The 12,835-nt window shown below is 38.4% G+C and overlaps 1 protein-coding gene across 1 annotated transcript; it reads right to left on the bottom strand.

Annotated features, from left to right (window-relative positions):
• Positions 1-11,935: 11,935 nt before the first annotated feature.
• On the bottom strand, positions 11,936-12,835 carry LOC129239703 (achaete-scute complex protein T5). The gene has a single exon (XM_054875441.1). It carries the CDS (start codon positions 12,833-12,835, stop codon positions 11,936-11,938), a length of 900 nt encoding a protein of 299 aa, XP_054731416.1.

Here is a 12,835-nt window from a genome sequence, read left to right as displayed (position 1 = left end):
AACAAAATAAAACAAACAATTTTGAAATGTCTATAAAACCAAACTATTTTGAAATTTCGAAATCACACAAAATGTTCTTAACTTCTGAAAGGTACTTAAGGCGAACAAAATTCTGTAAACTTATAATTAAGAAACACTTGAGCACTTCCTTTGCAATTGCCCAGCATTAGCTAAAATCAGAGCAGATTTTCTAGGTAAATGGTTTTTCAATTCTATAACAGAACTACCCGGTGTGGAGATGGGACTAATACTGCGCGTCATAAGAGCCACAAAATGGTGCCACGTAGAAAAGTAAATAAGGCTCCCGTGTAGCACCGTGGTATCACAACGGAACTGTGAGCTCGAAGTGAGTTGGTCGTATAGATCTACTACCACCATAGCCTCTCCTAACCTATCATGGTCTCGCACTTATTAAACCAATACTTGTTCTAAGTGGAATATTGTCCTCTGAAGGATCAAATTTACAAAGTTTCGAAATGGAGGCCAAGCTCATACCAAAACTTACTACACGTATTGTTGTCGACAGAGCACTACGAACTTAAGATCAATTGAGCTCCAACGTAGCCGTCGATCCATGCAGGATGAATTTCATGCGAACGTCCAAAAATGGTTGTAGTGCCAGAAACAATCGAATCGATAAAGCAAGATCCTCATGTGGTATATAGCGAGAAAGGGGCATTAATGGGACCAGCATACGTTCAATAGGATAAGATAGAATAGGATAAAATAAATGGCTGCCCAATCGAGGAGTCCACATGGACAAAACTTCAAAAATGTGTCTATTGTGATGCCATACAGGAGGAGGGGAAGGAAAAGGAGAAGGGAGAGAACCAGACAGGAGGAAGAGGATTTGGGTTAGAAGATGACGACAAATGGCGGCGACTAACGTTCGTATAAACTGCTTCAAGCTGCTGATGAATTTCACCAGGTGTATGATATTTACACCCGCAATATCCGAAGGTGTAGTGAAAAAGTGAGCGCCCAGATGTCTAAGCCATTGCCCAACTAGAGCAGGGTAGCTAATAAAAAGTTACTGAGCTGATTCCACCTTGTTCACTACACAGCTTCTGCAGAAAGGACTTGAAGCAATCCCAAGTCTCCCCACAGGGTAATCTAGCGGACAATGTCAGATAAGGACATCTACCAAATTCGCGAACTGCAACTTTGTTAGCCTTAGAAATTTCGTCGAGTGTCTCCGATAAACCAATGGTCAGAAGAATCACGCGACATTGCATGTTTGCGCACTAGACCAGAACTCGTAGAGTTGACGCAAGGCCCATCTTTCCAGTAGCAGACGCCTGGTTCCCAAGGGAACTGCAATTGCAGTTCCCCCTATGCCGCGGTTGACGTGAAGCCCCTCTTCCAGTAGTAGCAGACCACAGGTTCTCAAGGGAACCCCAATCATCGCATTTTGCAATGAAACCGTCTCCAGAGTCCCCTGTTTCGTTAGCTCATCAGGCCAGCAGTTTCCCCCTATGCCGCTGTGACTGGTAACCCCAATGAGCCTTATATCGGAGTACTCGAACGCAATCGAGAGCGAGAAGTCAGGCATTCCACGACTAATTTCGAACTCACAAACAACGAGCCCAAGGCCTAATTGGCGCTTGGCTGTCGAAGTAGATATTTATATCCTTTACTGTAATTACAGAAGTAAGCAACCTGTCCACTGCTTCTTTAATAGAGGCGTGGTACGGAAGCCTAAATTTGCGCTTGGTGGAGAACTCCTCGCAGAATACTTCCCCATCAACTCTTTCATCCAACTTCGAGCCATTCACTCCTCCCTTGAGGAAAAATCAATGAAAAAAGTTCCGCTCGGACCTAGCGTATATATAAGTATACTTTTGGCCCGAACATCTCAGCATAAATACTGAAGATTCCTGGTTACAAGAAGATTTCCGGATACCGCAGATGCTTTCTATTTCAGTTCAACCGGGCTATTCGGGTCATGTTCTCCGATTTCGATATAACTCAAATATGTTGCTCTTTGGTCAAAATAATGAGACACGTATTTTTTTGTTCGCGCGAAAAAAATTTTTTTCAAGATTTATCGGCGATTTTGTTTTTCGGCTCAAAATCGATTTTTTTATTAGATAAGAATAACTTTTTTTAATTGCTCATAACTTAGTCAAAAATGAACCGATTTTAATGATTCTGAGTTCAAAATGATCGTCATTACTTACACGAGCGACTTAATGTAGAAACTATTGCAAAAAAGTAGTTAAACATTTTTTATTTTGCAAAAAGCAAAAAGTGCGAAACAGGTTTTTTACTCAATTGTTTCTACATGAAGTCGCTCGTGCAAGTAATGACGATCATTTCTAACCCAGAATCGTTAAAATCGGTTCATTTTTGATAAAGTTATGAGCAATTAAAAAAAATCGATTTTGAGCCGAAAAACAAAATTGCCGATAAATTTTGAAAAAATGTTTTTTCGAGCGAACAAAAAACTACGTGTCTCATTATTTTGACTAGAGAGTAATATATTTGAGTTACATCGAAATCGAAGGACCTGACCCGAATAGCCCGGTTGAATTGAAATGGAAAGCACCAATGGACCTCGACCTTTTCAAATTTCAATTCAACCACAGATCAATCTGAGTCTACTGAGAGATTGTCCGCCATCTCCACATCCTCCACAACTTGTTCAGTTGCTTCGGATCGTTTCGACGACGGTGTATCGCTCACACTCACTCGGCTCTTCATTGGCATAGCCAATGTGCCATGTTTCACCACTAGTAGTGCGCTTTCTCCAGAGCCGTAGGAGTCATTTCCGGTAATAGGAGCGTATGGGGCTCGGGCCTGCACATCCGATGCCCGAGTCGTCGATTGCTCGACGGGAGGATTTCCCGAAAGTGGGTTACCTTGTGCAGAATGATCCATCGTTAACCTCCACATTGTAGAAAAAGAAAGCATTTTATACCTACTGCCAGGTTGTCGGTACGGTACTCTCCACATAGTACCTACTTGGGTGGCCACCAATTCCGCCGTTCCGTGGATGGGTGGATACCCAATTCCTATATGGAACTGCCCTCTTAGTGCGTGGTAAGTTAATCTCCATAATATGGGGTTAAGTCACCACTTAAGCCTCATCCCCGCGGCAAGGAGACCGACATGACATGGTATACTATTGAGGACGATATTTTCTCACGGCATAGATATGTGGTAAGGAAATGACACCTCCAAAAAAGTATAATTAAATAATTCCGGTAATTAAAAAACCTTAATCCAATAATATTTTCAAATATTTTTGCCACCTGTGTAAAAAATATTTAGCTCAATTAAATATTCAACCCATACAAACGCACAAATCCTACTTTTATGTACACTGACGGGCACAGCTGTGCAATGCGGTCAATACTGTCGTCAATTCGCAGTGATTTCAAGCAGCTCCGTATGCGAAATTTGGATTAACTGGACGGATGCTTTGAAATCGATATGCAAATCAGTGCCGCAACGCTAACAAAAACAACAATCATACAGCTGAGCGACTATCTCTTGCTGCGTTCAGCGAATTCTCCCGCATTTGGTCATCTTTGCCACTGACAGCGCCTACAACAAGAAAAAGCCAAAAAAGAAAAAAAAAAACAACAAAAAAAGCATGCAACAGCAGGCGATTGTGGACAAGCAATAACCAATAACAACAATTGCACATATTATTGTCAGCAGTGGCAGCGATGATCAGCGCTGGTAGCAGGTACACCAATGACAACAACACTAACAACACATGGGTGTGCGGCGAGGCTAACTGATCGCAGCCAAATCGCAAAACTGTTGTAAAATCGCTGAGAGCCGCCGATTTGCACAGCTTTCGCTGACATTATTGTCTTACCACTGGCGGTGCGGCAAGTGTTGTTGTTTTTTAATTTTTATTTTATTTGTGTTATTGTGCCGTTGCCGATTTGGCAGCAAATTTAACTGATTTGCTGCTTCTGATTCCACAGATTTTTTCGTTTTTTTGTTTTTTTTTTTCAATGTTGTTAATGCGGCTGCTATGTACTTCTGTCATTGGTTTTGTCGTCGTCATCGAACTGATCTGCGTGTCGATTATGTCGCGCATTCGAACATGAGCATCCGCTCAGCCAGCGCCAACTTCGCAGCTTCTGCACTAACTGGGATTCATTTAATTTCCAACAACTGGCCAATGTGGCTTCCTTGTGGCACAACAGCAGCAGTATTTACCGTATTTTTTATTTTATTTATTTATTTTTTTATTTTATTTTTTTTCTTACTTATTGGCTTCTTTCCCGCTGGTGATGCCTCCGCGCTGATAGCAAAAGCAGTGTTTGTAATTTGTGTTTGTTGTTGTTGCTGTTGATGTTATTATTGTTTTGTATGCAAATAATGCGGTTAACGGAAAAGGTTGACATCTCGAGGGTAGATAAGTAAATTAAGTTGCTCCCCATTACAAGCGAATCACATAAAATACACTTGCTAAATGGTGTTCCTTTGCCGTGCTCGTGTGTGCGTATGTACGTGCGTGTGTTTGCGTGTGTATGCATGTCTGTGAATCCACAATTCGTGTAGGTTAGCAAAACTTTCTTTAATTTGGGCACATAAAATATTTTAACAACTTATATGACAAATCGTCTGACCATAAAGTCCCGGCATGAACCCTCGTAAAAGATTTTATTGACTAAAATAAAAAAAAAAAATAAAAAATTTAATAAATACGTAAGAAATTTAAATAAACTAAATGGTCGAAATAAACAATAGCTGCACTATTTTTCATATCTGGCTTGAAATATTGACCTGAAGTCGCTATTTATTCCATTAAAATGAAAATAAATAAAGTGAAAATAATTTGAAAAAGCCTTAAGACAAGCTCAAATAGGTTGAAAATTTTCGTCCAATATTTTTATACGTGCATGTGTTAGTGAAATTTTGTGTACGTCTGTTAGAGCGCCGCAAACTCACAATACAGCAAAGCTCGTCAAATATTCGTTCCTCATTTATGTTTACACTATGAGGTCGACAACGCTGAGTATGCAATGAAAGGACTCCGTGTCAAATTCCACAAGTATTTTGGAAATGGCTTCAAATTTTTCGGAAAATTAGTTTATTTGTAGGTTATGAGTAAAAAAAGTAAACTAAAAAAAAATTCAGGAATTTGAATAATAATTTGAGATTTATTCAATATTAATTATTTTGTTTTGGTCAAATATTTTCGGTTTTTTGTTTAATTTTTTTCTTTTTTTATTTTTTTAGTGTAAAACCAACTTTGTAACACACAAATATTTTGAGCTCAGCTATTAACGAAAAACATCCTGCCTTAAATTTTTTTCGCAAATGAAGAGAGAAAATGTTTTTTCCAAAAATTTCGAACAAAAAAATAAACATTTTTTCCAAAAAACGTATTTTTTTAAATTTCGTATTATCCAAGAAAAATAAAAAAATACTAAAATGTGTAAGATGATGTTACCTTTATATGTCAGAAAAAGAAAACGCACATGTAAGTGCTACGGTTGCTTTATTATTACTAATATACTAATTATGATTTTTACATATGTTAAAATGTACCGAAGATATTTGACTTCAAAAAGCTTGAAAATTTTTGAAAACCAAATTATCAATATTGAATAAATCTCTGAATGATTAAATTTGTCTAACATTTTCTCAGCATACTTCTTATTATACTCAGGCCAACAAATAAAATAGTTTGTCAAAAACAATGTTATATGTTTCTGCCAAATTTTGAGAAACATTTTTATTTGATATTTGTGAAAAATATACCTCCTCAGCATGTGCTTTTATTCTTTATTTTCATTTAATATTTGAGGCTTTGCTCAGTAATCCCTGCAACGGAAGTCCAACGGTGTCAAATCACATGATCTTGACGGCCAATTGACATCGCCGCGACGTCAGATTATTCGGCCATCAAATTTTTCGCGCAAAGAGCCATTGTTTCGTTAGCTGTGTGACAAGTGGCTCCGTCCTGTTGAAACCACATATCGTCCACATCCATATCTTCCAATTCGGGCCATAGAAAGTTCGTTATCATTTCACGATAGCGAACACTATTCTCAGTAACTGCCCGACCGGCCTCATTTTGGAAAAAATACGGCCCAATGATGCCACCGGCTCATAAACCGCACCAAACAGTCACTCTTTGTGGGTGCATTGGTTTTTCGGCAATCACTCGTGGATTATCATTCGCCCAATGCGGCAATTCTGAGGTCACTGAGGTGAAAATGTGCCTCATCACTGAAGATGATTTTCTTCGAAAATTGGTCATTCACTGTTGCCATTTCCTGTCACCCACCATTCTGACCATTGACGACGCTTGAAATGGTCAAGAGACTTTAGTTCTTGAGTCAATTGCACCTTGTAAGCGTGTAAATGCAAGTCCTTATGCATAATGTTCAGCAACGACGAACGTGAGAGGTGCAATTGTTAGGCACGACGACGAGTTGAGGTAGACGGCTCTTCAACCACACAATCGCGAATAGCAGTAATATTTTCTGCAGTACGAGCTGTACGAGCATGCACTGGTGTTTTCACATCTCCTACAGACCCGGTTTGCTCAAACTTTTGCACGCTTTTTTCGATTGTATATCTTTCCATGTTTCAAATTGAGTTAATCTGAAATTGAAAAATGTAAAATGAAATGCAGAAAAAGTCTTGACGTTTAGGTGTGGTTCACATTCGACATCGGCCCTTGAAATTTAACCACCCTTTACCGTCTGTTAATGAAAGTATTATCTCTGTTAAGTATTTTGTTAAATGAATAAGCAGTATAGTGAATATATCAATAAAAAGCAAGTACTGGTCTCTAGAACCATTTGATAGTAAAGGAGCACGTGATTACAATGATAAATTTTATTAATACAAAATTAGTTAAACTTATAAGATTAGTTTACCAAACTAAAGTTATTAAATGTCTAATATAGCCCCTCTTGATAAGTGTATTTATTATTTTTTCTATTACATGTTTACTATTTGGCATAATAAATGATTCCTCAATCTCCTAAATCTGATTCAAAAAAAATATTCACTCAATCTTCAAATTGAAAATGACATTATATTTATTCACAGTTTTCGATCCAGTTTCAGTATTTTCAATTTATCATTAAAATAAAAAGAATTCTTTTAGAACATATTGACTAATATCTGCACGATATCGTATTTTTTGAGATTCAAGAAAAAGACATTTAACATTAACTTTAGCATTAATCTCCAGCAGGAATTAAACCATTTAACTTTACTTTAATATAACGTGAGCACAACACATGGCTTTCTAATGCTAGGATACAATCGTTGCATGTGAATGCTAAATTTATTATAGCGAATAGTTTTTTTATTGTATCGCAGCAATGTGCTAAACAGTCTAGATTGACCCACGATTCCTAAAGTCTCTGAAGCTCGAGCAGGTGGACACCATCGCTTTAGTACAGCGAATAAGGTCCTTAACGCTGAACTCGATAGGACCACCTTCAAGAAGATTGTCTTACCGAAGAATAATTGTTTAAAGGAATGTATCGTGTGATTATATCAACAATAGCTCCAAATGCCTCCTAGTTTAAGTTCCACTTCAGCTTCTAGGATCTAGAGAGCATTTGTTAAAACAGTTCGTAAAAATGAAATTTCAAGTTTGATCTATGTGGGACGTCAAGGAACATTTTAGACTGCCGAAGGTTGTGAAACTATGACAGTAGCCATAGTGCTTATCTTGCCTAAGTCGGTTGATCACAGTCTTGATAACTGCTTATCTATCCGATTATTTCAAAAGCACGAAACACTCAAATGTTTACAGTGTGAATATTTCAACTAATAATAAAAAGGCAGAGCGTCAAAATGGGAACTGTGTTGTTGGCCAAATAATTTGCACCAAAAGCTAAAATTTTACTACAATTTAAAAGTTTTTTGAAGTGAAAACTTCTTTAGAATCGTTGGGAGTGATTTGAGACTCGATGAAACGAAAAAGCGACACTACGAAGCGTTATACCTATGTTGATATATGTATATGTGTGTGGCTGCGTACTGCTGAGCCACGCTACTATAGTGAGTATTGTAGTATGTACCTATACTACACTGCCTATTACTTGCTTTGGTGTTTAGTTCAAGCGTCATACGTATGTAGGTTTGTATGTATGCTAGTACGTATGTGTGCGCGCCTGTAATGTGTAACAATCGCACTGAATCGACAACACGATCAAAAACAACCATTGACGCGGTATTTCAAAGATATGTTGACAACATCGAAACCAAAGCATTTGTATCATATTTTAGCTATCATAAGCCACTCGTATCATTTGTTGAAATTGAAAACATTGAGGATGAATACTAATAAAATGAAGAAAATAAAATATGAACTTTATAGCATTATTATAATGAACCTATAATTATCCCGCTCCTAATGCTGCTTTCGTCTCATTCTCTCTCAATTTGTTTTACGGAAGGTTTCACTTCTATCGCGTCTAACCGCTAGACTGGTATTTTTTTTATATGTACATATATTCGTAAAGAAGCTACATGTTTTCAAATAAGGGAGCGCATGTGTTCAGAAGAAGCGAGAAAGTTGCTTTCTTACCTAACCCTCTATAGTTGAATAATGTTGAATTCCCATAACTTTTCTAGTTTTATTCAAATACGTATAGTGAACCAGAGCAAAATAGCGCTGCTTTGATTGATTAATATGCGAGTAAGCATTCTAGTGCTGCACTTGGCAGTAACTGGCGAAAACTCCATCGAAATTTTTCGTAAATTTGTCCAAAATGAACCGAAACCATGGTTGAAATTCATGAAATCGGAGTTGAATATAACTAAAACATCGATTTATCGCATTTTAATTGATCATTTGGGCTTAGTTTATTATTAAGGTAAGTTGAGTAGTTTCCATTAGCAAATAAATAATTTTCATGCAGGGAAAATAATTTTTTAGGACCCTATGCTACCGGCCGCCGTAGCCGAATGGGTTGGTACGTGACTACCATTCGGAATTCACAGAGGGAACGTAGGTTCGAATCTCCGTGAATTTTTCTAAATATATACGAGTATATATATGCCAAAAAGATCGCAGTCATCTACCGAAGAGCTTCACAGTATTCTAGTTTATAGTGAATCGCGAGTCTCAGTTTGAAAAATTCCGCTAAAAGTAAATCGAAATAAAAATACAATCCACGAAGCTTACACTGCGCTACAAAGAGCTAGAGCTGAATTCGCCTATAATCATAAGTTCTGGGATGATGAATGGCAATCCATCATTTTTAGCGTCGAAAAAAAAATTTTATCTCGATGGACCTGGAAGTAATGGCGAGATATTCGCGAGCTACGACAAACGCATCATTCCCGAAACTTCCGCGGTGGCTCTCTTATGACCTTGATTGTCTTGTGGCTACCGTGACAAGACCCCAATTTGTTTTATTTCAGATAAGATGAACGCAAAAAACTACTTAGAGGTCTTGGATAATGTTTTATCAAATTGTACCGAAGAAATTCACGGTGAGCCTTGGACGTATCAACACGACAATGCTTCAGTCCTCGGCGCTAACCGTACAAAGATATTCCTGTGCTAAAATGGCCTGCAGTTAGTCCATACCTAAATACAATGAAAAGCCTCTAGAGCATTCTTAGCAACAATTTTATAAAAGCGAACGCCGGTTTAACAACCTATTGCATCGTAAAAGAGATATTCAGGAGGAATGGGCAAAAATCGACCTTAGTGCCCTTCAGTCACTCGTAAATTCTATGCCACGGCGATTAGTACCAATTACAATAAATAACGGTTGGCATACCAGCTATTAAATATTAATTAACTTTTTTTTTAAGAATTATTATTTTTCTAGGCTTACTATTAGTTTTGTCCTATACCTACTTCCCTTTACGTCCTTGAAGTAAGTAAATTTGTACAGTTTTATTCTTACTTTTGGTTTCTTCCCTTATGCCGAAAGTTAAAAGAGTTAACCTCTCGTTATTTTATTAGAAAAAAAGTTTGTTCGGTGTCTCATATACTGTACAGTACTGGAGAGATAAATAAAGCTACTTAGTTATAGTGCAAAGTCTATTAATAAAAACCACTTCTATTGCATTCAATATACAAAATCCCAGCAAGATGATGCCTAACAAGAATCTTCGCAACCGGTACTTGGCTTACAAGGGACTGGGGTTGTCATGCAAACCGCCCTTTGTTTCTAATGTCCAATATGTCCAAAATGACTTGACATGGAACGGCCAAATATACTAGGATAAGTAAAAGAGGCTCAATACGAAGGTATAATCTCTTCGCGAGGATTAAAAATTGGCGAACTTGGCTTGGTTGGCATAGCGCTTAATATTGCATGAGTATTTGGATATCAAATAGCTATCCACTAAATGAGTGCCACATTTGCTCATAATAGACAACGAATGTCATGGTTTGAAAATTTCAAAGTAGTGTTTGGTAATGCTCACAGTACGAATGCCATTTCCTTAAAGTAGTTTAAACGAAATATGGGTATTTTCATGGTAAATCGAAGCCGAAGAACGCCAAAGTGGTTTAGTCGAAGCCAACGAAGCCACGTCGAGCGAATTTTGGAATGCATGCGTTGTCATTTATATATGTAGATTATGATGAAAAAGAGAAAACAATCACCAACCCAATTAGGCAGAGCTGTTTGATCGATTCAACGCCGACTTCAAAATTTTTGTCGATAAAAAAATTTCTCTTCCAACAGTCGGCAGACGCTTTCTCAAATTTCTATGAATTAAGTCATGAACTCCTTTCTGGCCCAGCATGTGCTAGAGATTAAAGCTATTACGACTAGTTCCGGTTTCCAAATATAAACGGTGAAACGAACGTCTATTTTGATACTTGAGGGAAATCGGTTCGGAGAGATCTTTCCCAATTCTGACCTCGCTGCTTGTGTTGAGCAACGTCTAAGATAATTAGTATGGAAACATAGTTGGTATGGGAGGTGCCACAGCCCCTTTTCCAATAGTTATAACTTTTCATTATTGGTAGGGTATTTACAATAAGTGTGGCTGTACCAAATTTCAGTAGTGTAGCATAAGCGGCTACAGAGATAAACAGGAAGAAAATTTAAGTTTGTATGGGCGGTGCCACACCCCCTTTCCAATGCCTACCATTTTTCGCTATTTGAAGGCTATTACTAAAAAAGTTAGGCATACCAAAGGCAATGATAATTTGTATAGAAATTTTGGCTTGTATGGGAAGTTCCACACCTCCTTTTCCAATGCATACAATTTTTACATATTCGTAGGATATTTACAATAAATGTAGCAAATTCCAGTAGTGTAACAGGAAGAATGTTTAAGTTTGTTTGGGAGACTTTGTATGGTATACTTTGAGAGTCGGAGTGTTTGTATCCATTCGAATGACATAACCCCAGCTAATGTTGGACCAGATTTTTTTATGTCTATGTCATTGTAAAGCTCATACATCTCATTGTTCCATCGCCTATAAGACTCGTGCGAAAGTCCAAAAATCTTCCACAGAATATTTCTCTCAAACACTGCAAGAGACCCCTCATTGGATATTGTCATCATCCTAGCTTACTGTATAGGAAGTTATTACATTCCCATGGACAGCTCGAATTTCTCCATAAGAGCTCAGCCTTTAAAACTCAAAATTAGTTCTTTTCTACCCTCAGACGAAAAGTAAGAAAAATTAAAGCGGTTGATTTCTTTTAAAAAGTTCTTTCATTCTTAGGTGTATTTAGTGTCTTCCAGAGGTTTGCAACTTAAAACTATTACCTTAAATTATTGTCTTCCATTGTTAGATTAAACCTTAAAATACTATTAACAAAAATTTAAAACTAAAAACGCGCAAAATATGCGAAAAATAATAATAAATAAATAATTTACATACAAATAATACTAACAAATTCCAAGTGAGGTAATAATAAGCAGTTTCGGTCATTGGTTATTTAAGTCAACGATCAGCTGACTAGCTTCTCAAGTCTCAATCGCACCCTATTGCCGCCCAGCTTTACGCATCGGCCTACCACAACGAGATATAGTCCAGCAGACCCTCCTCATCATCCGAGGTGCATGCCGTTGCCACCTCATTGTACTGTTGCTCATATTTCATTTGCAGAGGCAGCGAAAATTGTTGCGTCTCTGCCAAAATCGTTGTCGGCTGATTGTAAAATGACGACGCATCCGAGTCGCTGCCGACGCTAGAGCTAACTGAACCAGCTGGTGATATTAACGCTGGATATGGATTGAACACATTTTGCTGCAATTGTGGCTGTTGATATTTGAGGTTGATGAATTGCTGTTGTTGTTGTTGTTGCAAACTATTAGCATAGTTGAATGCTTGATAGTGTTGTTGCATTTTAGAAGCCAGCAACGACGTCTGCATGTCCGCTTTGGGTGGCGTTGGTGGTGGCGAATCGGATGCGCTTGTTGCCATATTCGACCAATCGTTGCTTGGCGCTTGCGCATTTGCACGCTTTACATCATCGACTTCGTCGATGACGCGCTTCAATCGGCGTATATATTCCACAGCCATGCGCAGTGTGTCCACTTTGGAAAGTTTTTTAAGTGCACCCGGTCCAATACCACGGCGGCCGTTACTTAAATCTGCAACGATGGCAGGCGGTAAGTGTTTGCGTAGATGTGTGAAACCGTTGTTCACTTGCTTGACGCGATTACGTTCGCGTGCATTGCGTCGCACTACGGCCGGGTTGTTGGAGTCGAGTGTGGTGCCACTGACGCCGCCATAATATTTCGCCCCGGACGTTTTGCCAATGGCTGGCAAGACGAGTGGTATCGGCGCCGGTGCGATGGCACGCGGCGGTTGGTGCTGCTGATGAGTGATGCGCGTTGTACTGAGCTGTCGCTGGTATAGTTGATGCTGATGATGATTACTATTGCTGGTTATGCTGCCGAGTGCCAT

Source organism: Anastrepha obliqua, chromosome 2, assembly GCF_027943255.1.
Source record: "Anastrepha obliqua isolate idAnaObli1 chromosome 2, idAnaObli1_1.0, whole genome shotgun sequence".
NCBI classification, from domain to species: domain Eukaryota; kingdom Metazoa; phylum Arthropoda; class Insecta; order Diptera; family Tephritidae; genus Anastrepha; species Anastrepha obliqua.
Note: the sequence above shows the minus strand (reverse complement) of the source record. Positions and strands in the feature narration are given on the sequence as shown.